Genomic DNA, 27106 nt, shown 5'->3' with positions numbered 1-27106 from the left:
CAGTTATCTTTCTTTTCATTTTAGCTCATCTCGGTGTAATTGAAGTGAATTCTGCTGCTGTTTGTGATAACGTTGCTCTTGTAGTTTAAATAGTGTATTATTTAATTCGTGCATAGCCGCTCAACATGTCTGAAGAGCCTGATACGCCGCCCTTCAGCACTGTCGATATTAACAATGAGAGCCGTGATGACGAGGATCTTTTTGCATCAGCGGTCCAGGTATCTTACTAGAATCCTGTTTGTTTTGTTATACGTGCCTTTGTCGCCCCAAATCTAATCGTATCCCGCGAGCCGGCTTCGCAGCCGTCAACGCCCCCTTGTTCCTGTCACATACACCCATTATTTTCTTTAAATTGTAATTAATGTCTGAATTGGGATGTTACTAATTGGCTATTATTGCAGCTCTGCTGAATACTTAATTAGCGTTTTCAGGTTAACAGTCACCTTGAACATCATTGAGTTTCTAGTTTGTTTGTAGTTGTAGGATGCCAAACAAGTTTAGTCTTATTAGTTTACCATCACAGATACAACTTAAATACTTGTTTGTAGCTTAGTATGATTAGGTATTTGAGATATTGTTGCAGATGATAATTAATCCAGCGAATCATCTTTATATTTATATGCAATGCATTATTAATGAACAGCTTAGTAATTTTTACCTTGTATTATAAAATATAGTGAAACCAGCACATTCATAACTTTATAGTAATGTCACATCAACATAAATTGTTTACACTTACTTAAGTCAATATTTTCTGACTTCAGTGCTTTTCAACATTCAAAGTGTGCCTAAAACAGTAAAACATGATTTATTTAAAAGTTCTTATTACCAATAGGTACAATGAATGCATAATGACTATACAGCTTACAAATATACATAAAAGAGTTGTTTCAATAAAAATATTGTATAATTAGATCAAAATTTTAACATTTATGTTGTGCCACTCTTTCATATAAGCGATTACCTCTTAACTTAGAATGACCCAGCACACAAAAGTAAATTTACAATATAATCACCAGCAAATATTAAAAACCTAAAGTTGCCTGGGGCATCATCCCCAGGACGCTTGCTGCGTTTCCCTGCTGTATTGCCAGACTTGTTTAAAGCTCTCAACTTGTTTGTATACAATTAACAGCATATAAGGGTGTACAATGGGTGCTGCTGTGTTATAAAGCTAATAGACATAAATGAGACTTCACAATAGAATAGAATAGAATAATATTGATTTGAAATAAACTTATTGACAATAGACTTATAAACATATTTACTAAGCAATCAAGAATATTATCTATGTTTAGTCAATACTGGTTTGTTAAATTCCTTATTATACACTTAACAAGGGCCCTAATTAAAATATTATCTATAAGGAAAAATATATTTATCCTTTTCCATAAACGCAACTATAAAACATGTAACATGAGGTTGTTACTCTTTATTAAACAAGTGGTCCTTATACCAAATACAAAAATTATTAATATGGTTTATTGGTATTCTCTCAAACGTTTATTAGTGAGTTTTTCTACAGATTTCTATTCTAAGAAATATACTCACGTGTCAGAACTGTATTATGTGTGTTTCATTGTTCAATATTGAACTTGAGATCATTTAATGTGAACTTAAAAAAATCTAAACCTAGTGTGAAAATACCCAAACAAGAATTTTTGATATTTCAAAAATTTATTTGATTTTAATTTTCTATGTAATTTAGTTTTAACAGCTTAGCAATAGGCCTGATGACAAATTTTGAAAACCCTTTTAATATCGTCGGTACACTTGTATTAGTTCCGAAAAACACTATATTTCAGTTATACTCATAAGATTTAACATAGATAATTGCATTTTATTATAGCTAGTTTAAACTTCGCGCGAAAACGCCTCGCATGCCATTTGTGACGTCATCATTTAGTTGGTGGTAGGGTGGTAGATATTGTTTACATACTTACTGTTACGAATTTCCCTTGAATCCGAATGATATTGTTAATTCAGCACCATATATTACGATTAGGGATAATAAATACATTACAAAAATGTATCACAATAACTCATTTTACACAAAAACTCTCACACGGTTGCAGTTTAAGATGAATTATTTAGATACATGTAAATTTTGAGTGAAAATCACCGAACGCCGGTTTTACTTTTTAATTTTTCATTTTTTCTAGTTACGACAGCCAACATGGCAATGATAGTTCCATTCAGCCAAATAATTAAAAAAGTTTGTTGTTGAAATATCGTATTATTTAGCATTTTATTTAAATAATAACAAATAGATATCTACTTTATATCGTGTAATAATATTTTTTGGACGTAATAAATGTTTAGTGGCGAAATAACATTTTTCTTGCACCTTTCGAACTCTTTGGTGCCCACGTATAGATTTCGGTCAATGAGGTTGTCTATGTTGCTCTAAGAAATATGTTATGGATTGATGACGTCACTGTTTGGAACGTTTCTGATTGGCGTTTCAGTAAAAATGGCCGATTGGAGAATTTTGCAGTTTTATTTTATTGAATATATCAACAATCTTTCAGTGTATACTGAGATTGGGCCATTTTTTAGAATCATATTAACATATATGTTTCGTTGAAACATTTATTTCCATGATTCTTTGTTACTTGCAACAGGCCTATTCTATGATTTAATTTTTATTACAGGAAGTCAGCTTGGACCCAGAGGTGAATGGGACCCGAGAGACCCTGGATCAGATTTCCATCAGTGATGCTCCTGTCAACACCGGGTCTATTGGAAGCCCTATCATGGAGGAGGTATGTTACAAATTTTTTAATCATAAATTGCTTTATAGCTATAGTAAGGGCACCAAGCATGAAGAATTTTGTACATTGACAGTCCATTTCCTATCTATGCGACAGCATGTGCTTATATTAACTCACATTTATAGACGGGTCTAACGCGAATAAAAGAAAGTTTAAAATATTATATAGCATGTGCATAATTAAGTAGCTGTCCCACTCGCACAGTGGCATTGACCACCAACATTGGGGAAATTCTTCGTGGTTATAGCATCCTTACTTACCTAAAGATAATTATTAAGACATTCAGGGCCAAGAACCCAACTGTCAGGTACACTGTTCGTAGCGACTACGCGCTCCATACGGCGAAACCGTGCCTGCGCGCTACGAGCGTAACCCATAGAACTTAGCCGCAAAGAATGTGTTAAACAGCAACATTTCAAATTCTTCAATGATAAAAAAATTCCAATTCAGAAGAGTGCAATAGAACTTATAATATTTACACTCAAGAGCAATGAAAATGGGTTGTTTTTTAAATAGCCATACAAATCAACTTATTGTTCGCTGTTATTAGTAAGGTTTCCTAAAAATGATGTCAGGTTTGCTAAATTTTTTAGTGTCAGTTGTCAAGTAATAAATATTTCATCTGTGTTTGTTATTCATTAGTGTAATCAGACTACAGTTGTATTCAAAGTCATGTTTTGAACAATGATTGCCAAATATTGTTGTCACTGGCATTGTTTTTCACTGATAATGAAACAGATGTTATCTTTCTATAGCACTATTGGGAAAAATAAACCACGTGCATATGGCTTGTATACATTATACCAAAGAGAATAAAGTCTATAGAGACGGATTGTCAAAGTAAATTATGTAGCCACTGTAAATTTACTGCCATCTTTCGACAGAACATAAAACTGTTAGTACGCCATTTGACTTTGATCCTTATTCTTTCAGTGATATGTGTTAACTTATTAAATATTAATATTCACGGCATCTACTCGACTATAGGCCAAAGGTATGGTTCCATGTTTTCGAGCGATGGCGCCACAACCTTCAGCCTATGCTCGAGTAGATGGCGTGAATATTAATATTTAAAAAGCTAACACATATCAGTTAAAGAATAAGGATCAAAATCAAATGGCGTTCAAACAGGTTTAATCTTCTGTCGAAAGATGGCAGTAAATTAACTGTAGTTACATAATTTACCATGACAGTAACTCTCTTCTTCAAATCCTCTTTGATTATACTATGCTCTGTATGTTTAGGTACTTAAATAAAAGTAAACAAATAATATGTAAATTTTTGGGTAGTTATAACATCTTTTGATTAACCAACCAAATACATAACCACCTGGATCTGTCACTGAACGACCAGGCCCCTATTTCACCAACGTGACAGGTGCGACAATTCGACAAGTCTCATTGTTGCTGACGTCACAGGCATCCATGGGCTACGGTTATCGCTTACCATCGGGCGGGCCGTATTCCTGTTTGTCACCATCATTGTATTATTTAAAAAAACTTTATTATATCGGCAAAAAACAGCTATTTCTCTTGTGATGTTTATGATGATAATGATGACAATTGTCACAAGATTTCAAAGAACTTTCGGTAATTCTTGACAGCAAATGAGTTCTGTGTCGGAATTTCGTGACAATTGTCGTATTTCTTGTGACAATTGTCATTAGCTTCGCAAAATAAGTACTTATTTACTGGCGATATAGTGGAGTTTTTTTTAATTAACATGTTGGTGGCAAACAACCACACCGCCCGTCTGATGGTAAGCGGTTACCGTAGCCTATGGAGGCCTGTGACGTCAGTAACAAACAAATGACAACTGCGACATTTGTCACGTTGGTGAAATAGGGCCCTGACTTTAACCTACATTATTTGATCATGTAATGTTTTGTTTTCATCTACCCTCAACTGGCTTAAGAAGCCATTTGAGGGTAGATTTAGATTACACTTTTTTAAATACCTAAAGATACAGACTATAGTTAATACAAACAGATTAATATGAAAGCATTGTATTAAAACAAAGATTAATTAATGAAAGTTTTGAACATTGTAGACAGTTAAAATAATGCCAATAAAAAACCAAACATTTGACAAATGTAATTTTTATCATTTTGATTACTAGAAGTTTAGAAGGATTGTTAAAGTTATTTTAGCTAAGTTTCTGATTTAAATCTATTTGTTGGGTCAATTATTTATTCTTAGTTAGTTAGTTACTACCCAATAATAACAAGTACATAGAGTATAGGGACCGTGCGTGTTGGTGGTTCTGCCATCTTTTGGGCTACATCTGAAGCATAAACTTCACATTTACGCGTCGCGTCAAAAATCTGACGGCTCCTATGCTGCCCCCTATTATTCAGGCACGCTCCCTATTCCACTTTATGACCTACGAAAATCATATTTTAAGCTTACCTACTTTATGCGTCTGGGAGAGCTGTCACTCACATACAATTTTACTTTATGAAGTCACAAACTATTCCAGAGTGAAAGTTGTTATAGGTACAGTAAGAACTGGAAAAATATACTTTGTCAAAGAAAACCACCTGTTTCAGATTGCCACAGAGAGGGCCAACAACATAATAATAACAGTCACAGAGCCACAGAAAATTGGAGAAGGCATGAGCTCTTATGTGGCGTATAGAGTACTAACCAAAACCAATATGCCTATATTCAGTAAACACGACTTCTCGGTGTTGAGACGTTTCAGTGATTTCCTTGGGCTTTATGAGAAGTTGATGGAAAAATATTTACGCTCAGGAAGGATCATACCGCCGGCGCCTGAGAAAAGTATTGTGGGTAAGAACACGTAAAAAAATGTAATCATATTAACTTTATATTTTATACCAGAAACCCCAAATTATTATGTACCTACCTAATGAAAAATAAATAATATGTAAACAAACCTGTTTGCTTAGTGACGCAGAGGAAATATTTTCACAACCAATATCTAACAGGATAACTAAATGTGAAGTTATCCATGAAAAGGGACCTTATTGTCGATGTCGCTTACGTCATTATTAACGATGCTCCGATATAAATACAATGCCGCGCGACGCTGTGCGGCGTATGCGCCATCGACAATAAGGTCCCTTTTCACAGATAATGCCCCATATTTTCCTATTAGATTTAATATAAATTTAATGCAATTTTTAAAGCGCGCGCTCTACTAAAAATGACCTACGCCGACATCTAGTCTTCACCGACGACAAAAGTGCCTCGACCTAATCTGTTATTAAGTTCTGTAGGAGCGTAAACATGGACAATATGGACATCATACGTATTAGTTGTATGTGACCTACACAAAAATACGTCTTACTGTTAAACGCAAAAATACGACTTAACCTTTCGTAAGCTTCTGTAAAATGTTGGCTGTACAAAACATGAACCTAATGTTGCGATGCTTAAGTTGAATTTAGGCATGCACTGATCAGTGCTAAAGCATACTAAAATCAATTTTTTTTTACCTGACTACGGGAAGTGTTACCATTTGTAATAAAAGGTGAAAGTTCTAAGTTCAACAAAAATTCGTAATCGTTCTATAGTTTTCAAAGGGTGAAAAGTTTAAAAAAATATTTATATTTTAGGAACAACAAAACTAAAAATGACGTCGACGCCCTCAACGGAGAGCGCCAACGGCGGCTCAGCCTCCGCCAATGTCCAATCGCAGTTCGTCGAGCGACGGCGAGCGTCTCTGGAGCGGTTCCTGAATCGCGTGGCGCAGCACCCCGTGCTCTGTATCGACCCGGACTTCCGGCAGTTCCTCGAGTCTGGTAACTATAGATGGTCAAGCAAATCTTGTCAGTAGAAAACGGCGCGAAATTCAAATTTTCTATGGGACGATATCCTTTCGCGCCTACATTTTTGAAATTTGCCGCCTTTTTCTACTGACAAGATCTGCTTGACCCAGTATATTTGTATAGCACAACCATAGACTAATAAGGAATACTACTACGTTGTCTAATGCTAGTTCGTCAATTGACGAGCGTCGCACTTCTAATGACTTCTTAAATTGTTAAAAGTTATTTTAAAATTGCATTAACATCTTGTATATACATTTAGATACGGAGCTGCCTAAGGCGACAAGCACGTCAGCGCTCAGTGGCGCTGGAATGGTGCGGTTTTTCAACAAAGTGGGCGAGACTGTTAACAAGATCACATATAGGATGGACGAGTCGGACGCTGTAAGTTTTTTTTTTTTTTTTTCAAAGTATTGTCACAGATTATATAATAGTTCTTACGAACAGATACTTATCTCTCAAAGAAAACGCAAATACCTACCGTTTTGATACCTACACAAAAATACAATGGAATGACCTTCAACGCGCCGCTCCCCGCACCACGCGCACCGGCACAAAGCTAGGGTTGCCGACGCGACGTTTATAGCCGGTTTAGACTCTCGCGCGAGCCACGAGACGATCCGCGAGCCGCGCCACGAGACGCGAGTGTAAGCGGTGGGCTCGCGGCTCGTCTCGTGGCTCGCAAGCTCGTCGAGCTAATATAATTTAAACACTAACAGCACGGCATAAGGTTTATAACCGAATGACAAGCCGAACGCGAGTGTGTCGAGGCGAGCCACGAGACACGCCGCGAGCCGAGCCGCGAGTTTAAACCGGCTATTAGAAATGATTTTACAAATAAGTACCTACCTACTTACCTAAACTATAGATTTCCTAAGGTCGGGGTACTTTAGCTCCCCAAAATAACTCGGAGCAAGATTAGTTGCCATAAGTAATTAAAATAGGTATTCCGCGCATAAAATTATGAAACGCATAATTTCATTCCTACGAGTGACTGCGAAACATTTTAAAAGGTCATATCTCCCTGTAGTAACCGCAGTGTTTACGTCGGTTTATAAACCGCGCAATGAATCAATACCACCTACGTAGCTTGCAACTATCGTAAAAATGATATTTATACCTATTGAGAATGTCTACTTACTTTTTCTAGCTATAGGAAGAGCAAAAACGGTTTTTTTTATTAGTTTTGTTGTTTTTGCAACCATTCACACTACAAGCTGTGTTATTTTGTTCGTGACGAAGACATTTCTTTCGCATACATTTTGATATATTCGAGCGGGCAGCGACGCGACGTGCGTGCGTGAGCGCGTGTGGCAACCAACTGGCTTGCTTTTCTACCGTGAACGGGAAGAGTTTCGTAGGTATAAATCCGAGCTCGCGCGGAGAGTTCCATAGGCCTGGTATTGTATAATACACTCGGCGTCACGGAAATCGCACACCCACGGATTTTTGTTTCAAGCCGTTATAAACCTTATGTTGTTGAAGGTAAAGTATGAGTGTGTGGGATCATTTTAAAGAGAATTTAACCCTTCATTTAAAAACAATGCAATAGTTACTAAAGAGTAAAAAAAAGGCACCTTTTTTAATAAGAAATAAAAATCGTATATTCATGCAAAAAAATCAACAAATTAAAACACAATAAAATCAACAAATATCGGAATACAAATGCCTAAAACTAAACTTAAAACCTAGTGTTGCCTCCTCTGGCCTTAATGACTGCCTCCATGCGAGCCTTCATGGACCTCACGAGAGACACGACGTATTCTTGAGGAATAGCATCCCACTCTTCAATGACGGCATCTCGAAGCTGTTCCAGGGTCGCAGGTGCAGGATTACGTGACCGCACCTTCCGTTTTAGCTGATCCCAAAGGTGCTCTATGGGATTCAGGTCCGGACTCCTTGCTGGCCACTGCATGACGGTGATCCCAACCTAATCAAGGTAGTCCCGAACAATCAACGCTGTGTGGGAGCGGGCGTTATCCTGCATGAATGTGAATCCAGGACCGACAAATTCGGCGTATGGAACCACATGGTCCTCCAGGATCTCTGTGATGTACCGATGAGCAGTCATGGATCCCTGGCCTCGACCACCACCAGTGCGGGAAACACAAACGAGCTCGGTTTTGCCGGCGAGGGAAATGCCACCCCAGAACATGCAGGATCCTCCTCCGTATCCGACGGTTTCTTCAAGACAGGCCTGTGAATAACGTTCCCCTTGCCTCCTGTACACTTTTCTGCGCCTATCGTTGCAGAACAGGCACACCCTGGTCTCATCGGAGAAGAGGACAGCCTTCCATTGGTCGACCGTCCAATCCTTGTGTTCGCGAGCAAACTCACGTCTGACTCGCCGATGCTCTGCCGTCAATTTGGGACCCGTAGCCGCTCTATGGGGCATGATCTTCTTCTCCCGCAACCTTCTTCTTACTGTAGAGACACTCACCACCGTTCTCCGAACTGCTTGCAGCTGCTGCTGCAGCTGGACAGCGTTGGAGAAACGGTTCCGCAAAGACGTCGACACAATAAAGCGGTCGTCTCTTTCGGAAGTGCAGCGTTGTCCTCCGGATCCAGGCTTCCTGGTGAAGCTTCTAGTCCTCTGGAATCGATGAACTGCTCGGAGAACTCGGAAACGGCTTATGTTGAGTTGCCGAGCAACCGCAGACTGCGTCATTCCTGATTCCACCAGGGCTACTGCTTGAGCTGCTTCTGCTTCCGTGGTATCCATTTTCTTGGGGTGTTTTCTTTCTCCAGCTGTTCCGGTGTGACCTCTGTGAACTCTGGATACCGAATGACCCATATTCCACTTTTACCCCCCCCCCCCTTTTAAACCTATCCAAGGTAACGCAACTAGCGACCCTTACAACGCGTATTGTAGGTGTTCTTTCAGAACGCCGTAATTTCGTGATTATTATTATTTTTCCCAAAAATGCTTTACTCATGTTTTAATGCTTATTATCTTATTAATTGTGCTTTTAAATGATGTATATATTGTGAGAGTATAATACATATGATAAGAGCTATATTCGCTTAAAACAAAAATCGGTGGGTGTGCGATTTCCGTGACGCCGAGTGTATGATACATTGTGATACAGGCTTTCTTATTCAGCTCGCGCGCACAATATCGCCTCGTGTGTAATGACACAATTGTACGAGGATCACAATGTACTAATTATTAATTAGTTACGTTAACTTGATCGGATTGCGATACGATAATATAATAAAAAAATCACGCGCGTGTAATATCTAGGTATATAAGCCTAAAAGCGGTTCAATAATTTCCACATTACGAGCGAGTGTGTTGAAAATTACTATTTGTAATGCAATACAAGCCGATTCGATTAAAACTTCTATAGTATTTTTTTATAAGAAGGTTTACATTCAACTTCAACATTTATTCAGTAAATAGGCCACAAGGGCACTTTTACACGTCAACATTGAATTTACATACAAGCAAAAATTATAATACATCAACAATTTCATAAAATACAACTAACTGCAACTATCAATTCAAACTAACGTATTACAATTACTTAGAGATGTATATGGTATCTTAATGTCGAATTACATAAAAAAAACTATAATAATAATATTCCAAAAATACAGATAACAAAAAAAAAATTGTTAATGTCTCTAGGTGTCAACTATAAGAATATATAGTTTATCTAATTATCCTTAGAGATGTATAGGGTCTCCAAGAGTCATTCTGTGTAGAAGAATACATGGAACTACTTATCGTTTCCACAGTGGTTCGAGGAGCGCGCCGGGCGCATCGAAGCCCTGGAGGCGTGCCTGCGGCGGCTGTGCGGCGCGTGCGAGTCGCTGGCGGGCGAGCGCCGCGAGCTGGGCGCGCGCGCGCACGAGTCGGCGCGCGCCGCCGCCGCGCTGTCGGGCGCCGACCCGCACGCGCCGCTCTCCCGCGCGCTCAGCCACCTCGCCGACCTGCACGAGAAGGTAGGGACATTATACAGTGTGGGGCCCTGGAGGCGTGCCTGCGGCGGCTGTGCGGCGCGTGCGAGTCGCTGGCGGGCGAGCGCCGCGAGCTGGGCGCGCGCGCGCACGAGTCGGCGCGCGCCGCCGCCGCGCTGTCGGGCGCCGACCCGCACGCGCCGCTCTCCCGCGCGCTCAGCCACCTCGCCGACCTGCACGAGAAGGTAGGGACATTATACAGTGTGGGGCCCTGGAGGCGTGCCTGCGGCGGCTGTGCGGCGCGTGCGAGTCGCTGGCGGGCGAGCGCCGCGAGCTGGGCGCGCGCGCGCACGAGTCGGCGCGCGCCGCCGCCGCGCTGTCGGGCGCCGACCCGCACGCGCCGCTCTCCCGCGCGCTCAGCCACCTCGCCGACCTGCACGAGAAGGTAGGGACATTATACAGTGTGGGGCCCTGGAGGCGTGCCTGCGGCGGCTGTGCGGCGCGTGCGAGTCGCTGGCGGGCGAGCGCCGCGAGCTGGGCGCGCGCGCGCACGAGTCGGCGCGCGCCGCCGCCGCGCTGTCGGGCGCCGACCCGCACGCGCCGCTCTCCCGCGCGCTCAGCCACCTCGCCGACCTGCACGAGAAGGTAGGGACATTATACAGTGTGGGGCCCTGGAGGCGTGCCTGCGGCGGCTGTGCGGCGCGTGCGAGTCGCTGGCGGGCGAGCGCCGCGAGCTGGGCGCGCGCCGCCGCCGCGCTGTCGGGCGCCGACCCGCACGCGCCGCTCTCCCGCGCGCTCAGCCACCTCGCCGACCTGCACGAGAAGGTAGGGACATTATACAGTGTGGGGCCCTGGAGGCGTGCCTGCGGCGGCTGTGCGGCGCGTGCGAGTCGCTGGCGGGCGAGCGCCGCGAGCTGGGCGCGCGCGCGCACGAGTCGGCGCGCGCCGCCGCCGCGCTGTCGGGCGCCGACCCGCACGCGCCGCTCTCCCGAGCGCTCAGCCACCTCGCCGACCTGCACGAGAAGGTAGGGACATTATACAGTGTGGGGCCCTGGAGGCGTGCCTGCGGCGGCTGTGCGGCGCGTGCGAGTCGCTGGCGGGCGAGCGCCGCGAGCTGGGCGCGCGCGCGCACGAGTCGGCGCGCGCCGCCGCCGCGCTGTCGGGCGCCGACCCGCACGCGCCGCTCTCCCGCGCGCTCAGCCACCTCGCCGACCTGCACGAGAAGGTAGGGACATTATACAGTGTGGGGCCCTGGAGGCGTGCCTGCGGCGGCTGTGCGGCGCGTGCGAGTCGCTGGCGGGCGAGCGCCGCGAGCTGGGCGCGCGCGCGCACGAGTCGGCGCGCGCCGCCGCCGCGCTGTCGGGCGCCGACCCGCACGCGCCGCTCTCCCGCGCGCTCAGCCACCTCGCCGACCTGCACGAGAAGGTAGGGACATTATACAGTGTGGGGCCCTGGAGGCGTGCCTGCGGCGGCTGTGCGGCGCGTGCGAGTCGCTGGCGGGCGAGCGCCGCGAGCTGGGCGCGCGCGCGCACGAGTCGGCGCGCGCCGCCGCCGCGCTGTCGGGCGCCGACCCGCACGCGCCGCTCTCCCGCGCGCTCAGCCACCTCGCCGACCTGCACGAGAAGGTAGGGACATTATACAGTGTGGGGCCCTGGAGGCGTGCCTGCGGCGGCTGTGCGGCGCGTGCGAGTCGCTGGCGGGCGAGCGCCGCGAGCTGGGCGCGCGCGCGCACGAGTCGGCGCGCGCCGCCGCCGCGCTGTCGGGCGCCGACCCGCACGCGCCGCTCTCCCGAGCGCTCAGCCACCTCGCCGACCTGCACGAGAAGGTAGGGACATTATACAGTGTGGGGCCCTGGAGGCGTGCCTGCGGCGGCTGTGCGGCGCGTGCGAGTCGCTGGCGGGCGAGCGCCGCGAGCTGGGCGCGCGCGCGCACGAGTCGGCGCGCGCCGCCGCCGCGCTGTCGGGCGCCGACCCGCACGCGCCGCTCTCCCGCGCGCTCAGCCACCTCGCCGACCTGCACGAGAAGGTAGGGACATTATACAGTGTGGGGCCCTGGAGGCGTGCCTGCGGCGGCTGTGCGGCGCGTGCGAGTCGCTGGCGGGCGAGCGCCGCGAGCTGGGCGCGCGCGCGCACGAGTCGGCGCGCGCCGCCGCCGCGCTGTCGGGCGCCGACCCGCACGCGCCGCTCTCCCGCGCGCTCAGCCACCTCGCCGACCTGCACGAGAAGGTAGGGACATTATACAGTGTGGGGCCCTGGAGGCGTGCCTGCGGCGGCTGTGCGGCGCGTGCGAGTCGCTGGCGGGCGAGCGCCGCGAGCTGGGCGCGCGCGCGCACGAGTCGGCGCGCGCCGCCGCCGCGCTGTCGGGCGCCGACCCGCACGCGCCGCTCTCCCGCGCGCTCAGCCACCTCGCCGACCTGCACGAGAAGGTAGGGACATTATACAGTGTGGGGCCCTGGAGGCGTGCCTGCGGCGGCTGTGCGGCGCGTGCGAGTCGCTGGCGGGCGAGCGCCGCGAGCTGGGCGCGCGCGCGCACGAGTCGGCGCGCGCCGCCGCCGCGCTGTCGGGCGCCGACCCGCACGCGCCGCTCTCCCGCGCGCTCAGCCACCTCGCCGACCTGCACGAGAAGGTAGGGACATTATACAGTGTGGGGCCCTGGAGGCGTGCCTGCGGCGGCTGTGCGGCGCGTGCGAGTCGCTGGCGGGCGAGCGCCGCGAGCTGGGCGCGCGCGCGCACGAGTCGGCGCGCGCCGCCGCCGCGCTGTCGGGCGCCGACCCGCACGCGCCGCTCTCCCGCGCGCTCAGCCACCTCGCCGACCTGCACGAGAAGGTAGGGACATTATACAGTGTGGGGCCCTGGAGGCGTGCCTGCGGCGGCTGTGCGGCGCGTGCGAGTCGCTGGCGGGCGAGCGCCGCGAGCTGGGCGCGCGCGCGCACGAGTCGGCGCGCGCCGCCGCCGCGCTGTCGGGCGCCGACCCGCACGCGCCGCTCTCCCGCGCGCTCAGCCACCTCGCCGACCTGCACGAGAAGGTAGGGACATTATACAGTGTGGGGCCCTGGAGGCGTGCCTGCGGCGGCTGTGCGGCGCGTGCGAGTCGCTGGCGGGCGAGCGCCGCGAGCTGGGCGCGCGCGCGCACGAGTCGGCGCGCGCCGCCGCCGCGCTGTCGGGCGCCGACCCGCACGCGCCGCTCTCCCGCGCGCTCAGCCACCTCGCCGACCTGCACGAGAAGGTAGGGACATTATACAGTGTGGGGCCCTGGAGGCGTGCCTGCGGCGGCTGTGCGGCGCGTGCGAGTCGCTGGCGGGCGAGCGCCGCGAGCTGGGCGCGCGCGCGCACGAGTCGGCGCGCGCCGCCGCCGCGCTGTCGGGCGCCGACCCGCACGCGCCGCTCTCCCGCGCGCTCAGCCACCTCGCCGACCTGCACGAGAAGGTAGGGACATTATACAGTGTGGGGCCCTGGAGGCGTGCCTGCGGCGGCTGTGCGGCGCGTGCGAGTCGCTGGCGGGCGAGCGCCGCGAGCTGGGCGCGCGCGCGCACGAGTCGGCGCGCGCCGCCGCCGCGCTGTCGGGCGCCGACCCGCACGCGCCGCTCTCCCGCGCGCTCAGCCACCTCGCCGACCTGCACGAGAAGGTAGGGACATTATACAGTGTGGGGCCCTGGAGGCGTGCCTGCGGCGGCTGTGCGGCGCGTGCGAGTCGCTGGCGGGCGAGCGCCGCGAGCTGGGCGCGCGCGCGCACGAGTCGGCGCGCGCCGCCGCCGCGCTGTCGGGCGCCGACCCGCACGCGCCGCTCTCCCGCGCGCTCAGCCACCTCGCCGACCTGCACGAGAAGGTAGGGACATTATACAGTGTGGGGCCCTGGAGGCGTGCCTGCGGCGGCTGTGCGGCGCGTGCGAGTCGCTGGCGGGCGAGCGCCGCGAGCTGGGCGCGCGCGCGCACGAGTCGGCGCGCGCCGCCGCCGCGCTGTCGGGCGCCGACCCGCACGCGCCGCTCTCCCGCGCGCTCAGCCACCTCGCCGACCTGCACGAGAAGGTAGGGACATTATACAGTGTGGGGCCCTGGAGGCGTGCCTGCGGCGGCTGTGCGGCGCGTGCGAGTCGCTGGCGGGCGAGCGCCGCGAGCTGGGCGCGCGCGCGCACGAGTCGGCGCGCGCCGCCGCCGCGCTGTCGGGCGCCGACCCGCACGCGCCGCTCTCCCGCGCGCTCAGCCACCTCGCCGACCTGCACGAGAAGGTAGGGACATTATACAGTGTGGGGCCCTGGAGGCGTGCCTGCGGCGGCTGTGCGGCGCGTGCGAGTCGCTGGCGGGCGAGCGCCGCGAGCTGGGCGCGCGCGCGCACGAGTCGGCGCGCGCCGCCGCCGCGCTGTCGGGCGCCGACCCGCACGCGCCGCTCTCCCGCGCGCTCAGCCACCTCGCCGACCTGCACGAGAAGGTAGGGACATTATACAGTGTGGGGCCCTGGAGGCGTGCCTGCGGCGGCTGTGCGGCGCGTGCGAGTCGCTGGCGGGCGAGCGCCGCGAGCTGGGCGCGCGCGCGCACGAGTCGGCGCGCGCCGCCGCCGCGCTGTCGGGCGCCGACCCGCACGCGCCGCTCTCCCGCGCGCTCAGCCACCTCGCCGACCTGCACGAGAAGGTAGGGACATTATACAGTGTGGGGCCCTGGAGGCGTGCCTGCGGCGGCTGTGCGGCGCGTGCGAGTCGCTGGCGGGCGAGCGCCGCGAGCTGGGCGCGCGCGCGCACGAGTCGGCGCGCGCCGCCGCCGCGCTGTCGGGCGCCGACCCGCACGCGCCGCTCTCCCGCGCGCTCAGCCACCTCGCCGACCTGCACGAGAAGGTAGGGACATTATACAGTGTGGGGCCCTGGAGGCGTGCCTGCGGCGGCTGTGCGGCGCGTGCGAGTCGCTGGCGGGCGAGCGCCGCGAGCTGGGCGCGCGCGCGCACGAGTCGGCGCGCGCCGCCGCCGCGCTGTCGGGCGCCGACCCGCACGCGCCGCTCTCCCGCGCGCTCAGCCACCTCGCCGACCTGCACGAGAAGGTAGGGACATTATACAGTGTGGGGCCCTGGAGGCGTGCCTGCGGCGGCTGTGCGGCGCGTGCGAGTCGCTGGCGGGCGAGCGCCGCGAGCTGGGCGCGCGCGCGCACGAGTCGGCGCGCGCCGCCGCCGCGCTGTCGGGCGCCGACCCGCACGCGCCGCTCTCCCGAGCGCTCAGCCACCTCGCCGACCTGCACGAGAAGGTACCTAGGGACATTATACAGTGTGGGGCCCTGGAGTTCAATAGTAGTTTGTGTTACAAGAGATCAAAATGATATATTTCCGTCAAGGGCGTACATGTAATCCTGAATGAAGCGATGGATTCTAAAGTAAAATCCTGAGCGTAATGCCTGAGGGATTCAAGTGTTAACACCCAAGACGAAATAATTTTGATACCGTGTGACACATACTGCTTTTCACATCAACTATGAGGAAGTTGTTATGTTCCAAAATATGTATTATTTGACCTAAAAAAAATAAGTATGCAAGAAAGAATAAATCATGTCCTAGAACAGAAAAGTACAACTTTGATCCCTCCTAGCAAGGAAGAAAAGTGCCACTTTGATCCCTCCTAGCGGGGAAGAAAAAGCCCTTTTTCAAATAGGTGATGTGAAAAATATATTAGTATTGTCTATTCTCATATACCAGCGACAAGTCAAATGTGACATAGCTGTCATTTTCTCTACATCCGGCCTCTTTCGATCATGGCTTCAACCCATTAGCCACCTATTTTTGTGTCGTCCATGTTTTTGTTTAAATAATTACTATCATATGTGTTTTACAAGTTTAAATTTATATCGTTTTAAATATTTTTACATTAGATTCATGTGAAATTAAACAACTATATTCAGAAGACAATTGCATTTTAATTCTTCAAGATCTCCAATCACGCGTCAGCCACTGCACCATGATCTGTTTAACAGGTAGGGACATATATACAGTGATAAAAATTAATCTCGCCCGAGAATAGGAAAGCTAACTTAAGGTTTTAAGGCAATTTCCCTCCAGGGCCCATTATTTTTTTTCTACCCTGTATATGACTGCATTTTGTATACGGGGCACTGAGGGCGACTACCTGATCCAGTGCTTCTACGCGAAAGCAGTCTTATGAAACCTTCCCCAACTTTTTATACCCCCCACAATAAATTCGAATGTAGCTGGCCAGTTTAATTTTGTAATAATTTTACTAACTAACCACATGGGTACAAAGACACCGACGTACCAACAGCAGAAAATCATATTCTTATAATTTTTCGAACTCGACAATACGTACGTATGTATGTACTTTGGGGTGATATTCCACCTGTCCAATTTCTTGATCCAATGTGTATTTGTATCTCACATCTTGCTTAATGAGAGAGTGACACGCATTGATATTGTACCAAGAAATGGGGCATGTGGAATACCATCTTTAATCAAAATTGAATAAAATATATGTGTTATATTTCAGATAGAGCAGTTAAGAATTGAGCAGTCAAACACGGACTTCTACGTGCTAACAGAGCACATTAAGGACTACCTCGGGCTCATCCAAGCCATCAAGGACGTGTTCCACGAACGAGTCAAGGTAATACAAATTACAATAAAATAATGGGGTTGGCAACTGTCAGATGTTTGCAGTATCAGTTTGCATAGATGGCGCCATCATAGCTTGCACCTTTCTCTATGAGATTTGGCTTAAAGGGCATAAAATTCCATTAATAAAACAAAAATTTGACAATGGGAGCTATGCTAGCGCCATCTACTAAATACTTCAACCGGCCAACCCCATACTACACAATCCTACTATCGACTCTGTTCACTCAACACCATTCTGGATTTTAAAATTCTGGCAAGATTCAAACTCGAGACCGTCCGGCCCGGAACATCGGTCCGATTGCTCTTTACAACAGCTTGCCAGACCCATGTGAATTATTTAATTCTTTAGGGTTCCGTACCCAAAGGGTAAAAACGGGACCCTATTACTAAGACTCCACTGTTCGACTGTCTGTCTGTCTGTATGTCACCAGGCTGTATCTCATGAACCGTGATAGTCATGAACCGTGATAGCTAGGCAGTTGCAATTTTCACAGATGATGTATTTCTGTTGCCGCTATAACAACAAATACTAAAAACAGAATAAAATAAATATTTAAGTGGAGCTCCCATACAACAAACGTCATTTTATTTGCCGTTTTTTTGCGTAATGGTACGGAACCCTTCGTGCGCGAGTCCGACTCTCACTTGGTCGGTTTTTTGTTTCTACGCCTTAAGATATTCTATTGTTGTATAAAATCTACCGCGGATGGAGTATCGATACAAACCTTACTGGTTTAATGATACTTTTGTAATTAAGTTTAGATATTGTGTTGTAATTACCTGAATAAATAAAATAAAAAGGAAGGCACATTGCTACAATAACCATAAGACAAAAAACCCTTGCTTATTTTCAAAATTTGTAATATCGCGTGCAGAAATATCTTCTTACAACTTTTGTTTGAAATTGTCCTTAAGGGGCCGGTATAAATAAAATAATAATAAATAATAAATATTGGGGACATCTTACACAGATCAACCTAGCCCCAAACTAAGCAAAGCTTGTACTATGGCTGCTAGGCGACGATATACATACTTATATAGATAAATACATACTCATATACATAGAAAACACCCATGACTTAGGAACAAATATTAGTATTCATCACACAAATAAATGCCCTTACTGGGATTCGAACCCAGGACCATCGGGTTCGCAGGCAGGGTCACTACCCACTAGGCCAGACCGGTCGTCGGTATATGACGTTTTCGATTTAGACCTCACTTTGTAACCATAATTTGTTCAATAAATGTTTAGTAATTGCATTAAATTACACGTATTTTTTTTTCATGAAGAAACCGTGTACCGACTCTTCATGCCATTATATTTTTAATTTGCTGTTATTCTCTACAAATCGACACTAAAAGTATCAAAAAATCAAAATATGAAGTTCCGTTTGAGACAGAAGCAAAACAATTTTGTCTTTGACAGTAATTGAATTATTGTATGATTTTGAAAGCTAGATAATTCAGCTACCAATTTATTATCGATTTATATTTTTACTCACAAAGACAACAGAGAAATTCAATCTCAAATGTAAACTTTCGAACAATTTCCATACATTGACGACATCACTCAAAATTCTTCTTCAAGTCAGATGCAAAGAGTATAATAATATATGTATAGTAAAAGAGAGCCAACTCGCGAGTAAATGTCAAAAAACGTCGACACTAACGCTCCTAGCGGATTTTTGTCACAAACCTTTACGTATGTGTGCGTGGCACACATGCATAGTAGTAATAAAGACTATGGCGCCTTTTTCCTTGACCGTAAACAGTGAACTACAATGAGGGTTCCATTCTTTCACCTTCTTGCAAAGCAATCACGTGAAAAATGAATACACCTCATTATAGTGCACTGTACACGGTCAAGGAAAAAGGCGCCAATATATTATGTACTATAATACATATTCATTCAGTGACGATTTACTACCTAGACCAGTATTTTATAAATGTTCTTACCAAAGAATATTTTAGTCGCAAAAGTAAAAACACGATGTGTAAAAATATCATTTATTTTTCATTACTTACATGCGTAACAAACCAAAAAAATATTTTCTAAGGGTTCCACTTATTATAATAAATTAGTTCGAAATAATACAAATCCACTATTAAAACTTGGACTTAAATTTGACTAGCTAGCACGAGCCACGAAGCATTGATGCGTTTTGGAGTCATGTTGTTTTAATTCGCACAGCCGAAAAGGCAATAACGTTTCTTTCTCCCAGGCGCACTCATTTTCATCAATTTATAGTGATTATACTATAAATTATTAATTAAAATTACAAAAAATTAGAATCTTCTGTTTGACTTTTATAGTTTGACGGTTACTATGTTCTTTGTTTTAACGTTTCCTTTCACGTAAGGCACTTGGCGAAACTATTTAGTTAAATGTTCTTAATAAAAACGATTATATTATTTTAATATAAATACAATTATATTAAGACGATTAAAAAATGTGAGGTACCTAAATTACTGAAAATATTAAACGTTTCATACTTGAAACGGAATTTGTGATAAAAATGCAAAGACAAAGTTTTTTTCTTTTTAACAATTATGGCCTGGATGCGTGTTTTTTAAGACATCACAGACAAAGCGGTGACACCATCTAGTTGATTTACATGGAAGCATGAGGTGAGGAAATGTTGCTGTAAACATAATGCTGTCTGCGCTAGTTTCCATATATAAGGTACCCCTCTTTGAAGTTTCGTCCCCCTGGTCAGATGCCCGTTGGGGCTACACCGGTGCACACGTGTACTTCTTCAAATGAAAATGACAGCTTGATTTTCTTGCTTTTGACAATTATATTGACATTAAATCATATACGCATACGAGAAAGCATACCAGTAGATAAATTGTATTTCAAAAAATAGGGTACATAAATATCAGCTCGCGTCTCATTTAAATTTGATTTGCTCTTATTTACGGGTCATAATGGTTGAAAACCGCAGTAAACTATCTTAAAACAATACGATTACAGTCGAATTTAAGTATGATGTTCCTTCAAAACTCGCTTAAAATGAAAAAAGTTTAAAGACTCATCTTTACTGATTGGGATCAATTTTTATATGCTGGTATCATTTTGCGTCATTTTTTAAAAACGTATTTGACTTCTGTACGTCAATGAATTTTGATGACAATTGTAATCTTGTATTATATTATAGAACTTTTATCTTAAAATATTGCCTATTAACAGGAAGAGTTATGTAATTCGTATAAGTAATACCTGAAAGTCTTGAATGGATTGCGACGAATAAATTATTATGATTATGCCGTTCGTTCCGTCTATATGTATAATGCGTGTACGTGCTGTTCTCTGAAAATCTTCAAGAAAAAATAACGGCTAGACCAGCACTAAGTACTAGCGAGTTTTTGCGGCTTTGGAGACCGAGAAGAAGCTTACAGGCCAATTAGCGCTGTGGACTGGTTATTGTTATGTATACCTATGTATCGAATGTTTTATAAATTTACTATAAAAAGCAATGTTTTATTTCGATTAGGTCTACATTTTGTGCATATTGCATATCTGAAGGATTTTCGTACTAAACTTGAAACTTTCGTTGAAACTAAATAAAATAATTATTCCAAATGTACAGTCACCTGCAATTTATGTTACACAACGAAGGCCGCAAAAATATCTGACACGATCTTATTTGTAGAACCATAAGAGCATGTCACATATTTTTGCGGCCGCTTTTTTTTTTAAACACGAATTTCTCAAAAAATATCACATCATAATTCTCACTTTTTTTTTGCTCAGCACGTCTGAATAGACATAATCTATGCTTCATGTGTTATAACTCAAACCCGGAAATATTTGTCAAAGGGTTCTCAATTTTTTCTACTTGCATTCATTATTTATCAATTTTTTGCCCGCCGAAATATACCCTATATTAAACAACTCGCTCAAAATTCCCAAGTCAAGTTATGCACAAGTTTGGTATATCAGTTATGCACAAGTTTGGTCAGAAATATAACCTATTTTCTACTAAAAACAGCAGGGTGGCCATAACTATTATCAATTTTTCTACATTAACGAATTTGTTTAAAATTGTCGTTTTGGGCAAAGTTTCTCTGGAGGCAAAGTTGGCGCTAATGACGTAACATATTATTGCAGGTGACTGTACATAAATGTTTCGGTGATTTTAAGATTATTTTCCAGGTTAGTTTACTAACAATCAAGTTATGCAGATACCGATTTCGTGAACGTATAAGTAGTAAGGTACCGCTATTGTTTAGCGATACCGATTATTTTTGAAGGTGAAAAACTATACCGGTTGAAATATAAAGATATTAAAATTACAGCAGGGACAACCATTTTTTATAGGTGTACCTAAACCATCATTGGCCGAGCGTTAGCAAAGGTCTCGGTTTCAGCTTGGGCAAAAATGCTTTTGTATGTTCTCCTTTGCAGATCACATTTCTCAACTGATTCTCGTGAAAATTTGTAAGCAGGTTCGATAGAACTACTCTGTTTCGCTTTATCCGCCAAAATGGAATTGCCACCCTGCCGAAACTTTATTTATTTAAATTCCCATTGAATGGATATTGCACCTTATGAAAAACCGTATAGAGTAGTAAATAACATTTTACATCTGACTTAATGACATCTTATTTTATTCGCTTTAATTGTAGGTACAAAACGCGTCTCTCGGCAAAGCAATATTAGGTAGTAAAACAGTCAACAATCAAATGAATTAAATAGGTACGTCACGTGTGACACGAACAGACAAGGAAAGCAAGATTAAATGCATTGTTTCTCTTTCATCTTTAAATGGAACGCTTTTACCCTCAAAGGAGGCTAGTGGTCAATACTAAACTAAAAGTCCAATCTTAAAAAAACATGATGTGTCACTGACCTGTCCCAGTAAAGTGAGGTAGTGTGCGTGAAGTGCACTTGTGTGTGAAATGGGGTAAATTGACAGAATCTGAAATTTTACCCACCGCTACCGTCGCCTTAACACATTAATTGCCACTAAGTGCTACGGGTTACGCTCGTAGCGCTTAGCCACGGTTTCGCCGTATGGAGCGTGTAGTCGCTACGAACAGTGTACCCGACAGTCGGGTTCTTGGCGCTGAATGTCTTAATGGATGAGTTGTCCCCAGGTGTTCCAGAACTGGCAGCACGCACAAATGCAGCTAACCAAGCGGAGAGAGAACAAAGCGAAGGCCGAGCTCGCCAACCGGCCCGAGAAGATCGAGCAGGCCTCGCAGGAGATCATTGAGGTATTTACCAGTCACCTTTTAATTCCCTTCTTAATTTCTTATTGCATGAAGCAAAGAGTGGTTGATGAAGTAGATGTCGCTATGGTGCTGTGGTGGTAAATGATGCGGTTAATCTGATTATCAATAGTTGAGTATCAAAAATCATTTATTCATGGCAAACTACATTTCATACAAGCGTATTGTGTTACAAAAAAATAAATTTAAACAAAGTAAAGGTTGTCTGCAAGAGATCGCCTCTACATTTATTCAATTGTTTTTTTCTTTTGTATATTTTTACTGAGGTATGCCAATAAAGAGTATTCTATCTATCTATCTAGTTTACCAGGAAATGGTCCCGCCTCAGAATAATGCTAACCTTAATGTCAGCGCTGATCTTCCGGCGAGAACATTTGTGGGCAGCTTGACAATGCAGCTACCACAAAACACAGCGTTGTATAGAAATATCTAGTTAGGGTCCCAAGCTTGGAAGCACAGATTTTTTATTAGATTTTACACCTCTTACACAATCAGTTACACTTTGCATGAAGATCGCATTCTAGCTCCGTTCGCATGAAGATATGGGACTATTTTATACAATTTACAGCAGTTTTAAATGTATCATTTTCAGTGGGAATCGAAAGTGGAACGCGGGCAACAGGAGTTCGATCAGATCTCGCGAGTGATCAAGAAGGAGCTCGAGCGCTGGGACGAGGTGCGGGTTGTAGAGTTGAGGGGCACACTGCTGCGGTACCTCGAGGAACACATGAAGCACCAGGCACAGGTATTAATCTTAATATTTCCTTAATTTTTAACTGTGCGGGAAGATGTAAACAACTGGGGGCAGCACAGGAGCTCCATTTGACCCAAATGACCTATTTACCTAACACAAGTACGTAACTCGATCGATAAAAACATTATAACTCGATCGTTGCCAAACAAAATCATTGGTGTTATAAAACCAGTATAAACTATTTCAGGCAGAAATACATGATGAAGAAGCTCAAGAAGTATTACAAAAACTCAAGTTGTCTATAAATAGTCACAGTTGGTCAAAAATACATGAGTTTTTAGGGTTCCGTACCTCAAAAGGAAAAAACGGAACCCTTATAGGATCACTCGTGCGTCTGTATGTCTGTCTGTCCGTCTGTCACAGCCGATTTTCTCCGGAACTACTGGTCCAATCAAGTTGAAATTTGGTACACATATGTAAGTTTGTGACCCGAATACGGACATGTAACGTAAACAAATGAATTTAAACATGGGGGCCACTTTTGGGGGGTAAATGAAAAAAAAAAAAAAAAATTTTCAAACTATATCATGTTACATATCAAATAAAAGAGCTTATTGTAAGGATTTCAAATAATTCTTTTTTATAATTTTCGAATCAACAGTTTAGAAGTTATTCAAGAAAATAGGCAAAAAATGACCATCCCCCCCCCCCCCCCCCTTATCTCCGAAACTACTAGGTCTAAAATTTTGAAAAAAATACATACAATAGGTCTATACCTATAGATGACAGGAAAACCTATTAGAAATGTACAGTCAAGCGTGAGTCGGACTTAATTACAGTTTTTAATCCGACCCCTACGGATTTTTTAAAGAGATTTCACTCACGTTTCACATAAAAAATACATTGTTAACAGTGCCGGATTACTTAGAGTAGTAGTTTTCTTAGAGTAATTGGTGATAATTTTCTGATAAGATAATCATTTTAAATATTTAACGGTCTTACCTACTTACGAGTAATTGTAAGGTCAAATTAAAAATAATGTTTAAAAAAAATGTTAAATTGAGAGCTAGCTTAAAGTTTTTTGTACTCGTCGACTTTAATGGTTGAATTAATAAAGACTTTGTAACCAATAAGCAAAACAAGCACTTGCTTACGGCACCACGTTCAGGGAGGGCACCAAAATGCCAGGTTGAAAAAGGTGAACAAATTTTAAAATTAGGGACAGACACATCGTTTTTACCACACGATTTTTTTAGCTGTCCAAAAGCTAATTTGCAAAAATAATGGCGCGTAATTCTTTGGGAAACAATCGGTAGCAGTAGAAGAGTCGTGATTACATGCATAGATTCGATTTCAACCCACTCTTTTGCGGTTCGGCGTTAGGTCTTATGCGAGGCCTTCTGCCTTACGGCAAAGTTGATCTTCTGCCTTAATTACACTTGGGCGTGGATCCAAATCCAAGCTTTCCTCTTTCGCAGCTGGGCCTACTGCCTTTCTCACACTTCGCCAATTCAATTCCAAGCTCTCTGCTTTCTTGCATATTTTATGCATGAAAACAACCTCGCTGAGTCCCTTAAATATCGAGCCCTATGCGAAGCTAGGCTGATAGAAAACTGTCCCATCCCTTCTCTGTATGAAATCCTGGATTCGCGCCTGGTTGGGACTAAAACTAAAATTGCGTTTTTATATCGAAAAATTTTCGCGCTCGCTTCGCTCGCGTTTTCAATTACTTTATAAGGTATGATAAAGGTGACATTCGGGTGGCGACTGCAGCAACATTACTCTGTTGCAACGTTACTGCTGCAGTACTGTCAACTTCCGTGATAAAATGATGTGACTGATTTCCATACTAAAAGTAAAAATGTACAACTGTCTATCATATTGCGTTTTTATATCGAAAAATTTCCGCGCTCGCGTCGCTCGCGTTTCTATTACTTTCTACGCTATGATAAAGGTGACATTCGGGTGGCGACTGCAACAGCATTAGGTACTCTGTTGCAACATTACTGCTGCGGCACTGTCAATTTTCGTGATAAAATGATGTGACTGATTTCCATTCTCAGCTGTAATGCGGCAATGAACTTCTCTCAATTTACCAAAAAATCAATGTAATCTTGATGACCCTAGGGAGAGGGGGCACCTAGAAATGCTTAGGGCATCAAAATATCTTAATCCGGCACTGATTGTTAAAAATTGTGTAATATACGGAACCCTTGGAACGCGAGTCCGACTCGCACTTGGCCGGTTTTAAATTTGGGGCCTCTGCTGTACCCCCACATCCGCTCCTCACAGCGAGTCAGGTCGAAAATGCACGTCTTAACGAAGCTTATGTTAGAACTGTGCAGTCTGTGCTCTAATATATGTATCCACTTTTCTATAGGTACAGTTAGTATGGCGACATGGGTACTTAAGTTGTGGCACATAACGACCGGTCTGGCCAAGTGGGTAGAGACTAGAGACCCTGCCTGTGAAGCCGATGATCCTGGGTTCGAATCCCGGTAAAGGCGTTCATTTGTGTGATGAACACAGATATTTGTTCCTGAGTCATGGTTGTTTTCTATGTATTTATATATTACATACATATATCGTTGTCTGAGTACTCACAACACAAGCCTTCTTGAGCTTACTGTGGGGCTTAATCAATTTGTGTAAAAAATGTCCTATAATATTTATTTATTTATAACATACTATGTATACATATAAGACTGACACTTGTTTTATATTTCAGGCTATCCGCTACTGGGACGCATTCCTGCCCGAGGCGCGCGCGATCAAATGAGGCACGCTCTGACGGCGCCTGCACACCGGCTAGGCCGAGCCAAACTGAACCCTAGCGCCCTACGAATAGACCTCATTCTACCTTAACGTTCGGATGACAAGACTGGGACCGAGAAGTTGGAACGAAGCTCGGTAGATGTCGCTAACAGTAAGTATTTAAGCAATGTAGTGAGGTCACTGCGCAGTACAAGTAACGCGAGTCACCTATTTATTGCGTATTCCTTTTGTTTATGACGCAATTTTATTTTTATCTTTAGGTAATTGGTGAAATTTGTATCTATATTGACATTATTAAAATGTACATCATTAATTAAAACACGTGGCTCGCATTACTTTTTCGTGATGTGACCTAAACACTATAAAGAAACTACATTAGTAAACTTCCTTTGACGGTGTTCACATAAAATAAGTTAATAGCGGCAGCCACAAAATTGTTGAACAATAATATGCATTTTGTTTTAAACTTATACATAAGAATTTAAATATAGCTAAGTTAAGTTAGGCTTAATCGCAAATTTCCCTGGAAATAAGTATTTGTTGATAATTAATGGTTGCCAAATGAAAATATTGACTTAAATATTAGCGACATCTACTGAACTACGTTTAGTTTTGATTATTAGATAAATTAAATAAATAATTGTTTATTGATATATAATGTAAAATGTTCATTCCCATTATATTGTACATTACATTGTATATTACTTATATTTGATATATTTCATCGCAGTAGGAAGTCCAAGCGCTAAAAATCATTATTTGTTAATGTATCTGTACATTACTATTACAAAAGATAGCGTAAATTACACTGTTCTGATGAAAATTTGATACCTCCAGAGTTTTTTTAGTAGGTATATATTTTCGCATTATCAAGTGACTTAAGTTTTGGTTTTTAAAAACAAATATGTTGCTTAACCCTTGGCTTCTCAGCGACAGTGCCGACACGACAACGAGTTAGCAGAGTTGGAAGGTCAAATGGCAGTCGAATTCATAAAAAAACTAGTGGCTACGCCAGTGGTTCCCAAAGTTGACTGGGCTCCGACCCACCTAACAAAACCTGCCATTTTTGGTTCCCTCTTGGACGTTTTGAAAAGAGGGCATAAAACATTATCGCTTAGATTTCCTAGTAATTTCAGGGGCCACTTATTATTCGCTCGCGATCCATAGTTTGGGAAATGCTGGGCTACGCCAGTTATTGGGATTAGTCGTCAAGCGAACCCGAAGCTCCCATGGCTCGCGGCAGTCGCGGCTATAATCTGAATAAATTATTTATTCTGAAGTAGTTGCTTTTTGAGTGGCCTGTGTTGTTTTTTATCAAATTTTGACAGA

General features: G+C 45.4%; 1 protein-coding gene and 1 long non-coding RNA gene across 2 annotated transcripts in view; both read left to right on the top strand.

The window, feature by feature from the left end:
• The window catches only part of LOC134798273 (uncharacterized), a 683132-nt gene that overhangs the window by 273352 nt on the left and 382674 nt on the right, over positions 1 to 27106 (top strand). The window lies entirely within an intron of this gene.
• Positions 5 to 25913, top strand: LOC134798272 (sorting nexin-2). Its single transcript, XM_063770664.1, has 11 exons — positions 5 to 218; positions 2655 to 2765; positions 5323 to 5566; positions 6355 to 6540; positions 6830 to 6951; positions 10309 to 10448; positions 16278 to 16296; positions 16922 to 17059; positions 22174 to 22293; positions 22901 to 23053; positions 25731 to 25913. Exons 1-11 carry the CDS (start codon positions 126 to 128, stop codon positions 25779 to 25781), a joined length of 1377 nt encoding a protein of 458 aa, XP_063626734.1. The 5' UTR covers positions 5 to 125; the 3' UTR covers positions 25782 to 25913.

Source organism: Cydia splendana, chromosome 16 (genome assembly GCF_910591565.1).
Source record: "Cydia splendana chromosome 16, ilCydSple1.2, whole genome shotgun sequence".
Lineage (NCBI taxonomy): Eukaryota > Metazoa > Arthropoda > Insecta > Lepidoptera > Tortricidae > Cydia > Cydia splendana.
The sequence above is the reverse complement of the archived record's forward strand: the minus strand, read 5'-3'. Positions and strand labels throughout refer to the sequence as shown.

Excerpts from the sequence above, each read along its gene's own strand:
- LOC134798272 (XM_063770664.1), top strand. The coding sequence starts at position 126 with ATGTCTGAAGAGCCTGATACGCCGCCCTTCAGCACTGTCGATATTAAC. Across the intron at positions 219-2,654 it reads TTTTTGCATCAGCGGTCCAG|GAAGTCAGCTTGGACCCAGA; the intron begins GTATCTTACTAG and ends TTTTTATTACAG. Across the intron at positions 23,054-25,730 it reads ACATGAAGCACCAGGCACAG|GCTATCCGCTACTGGGACGC; the intron begins GTATTAATCTTA and ends TTTATATTTCAG.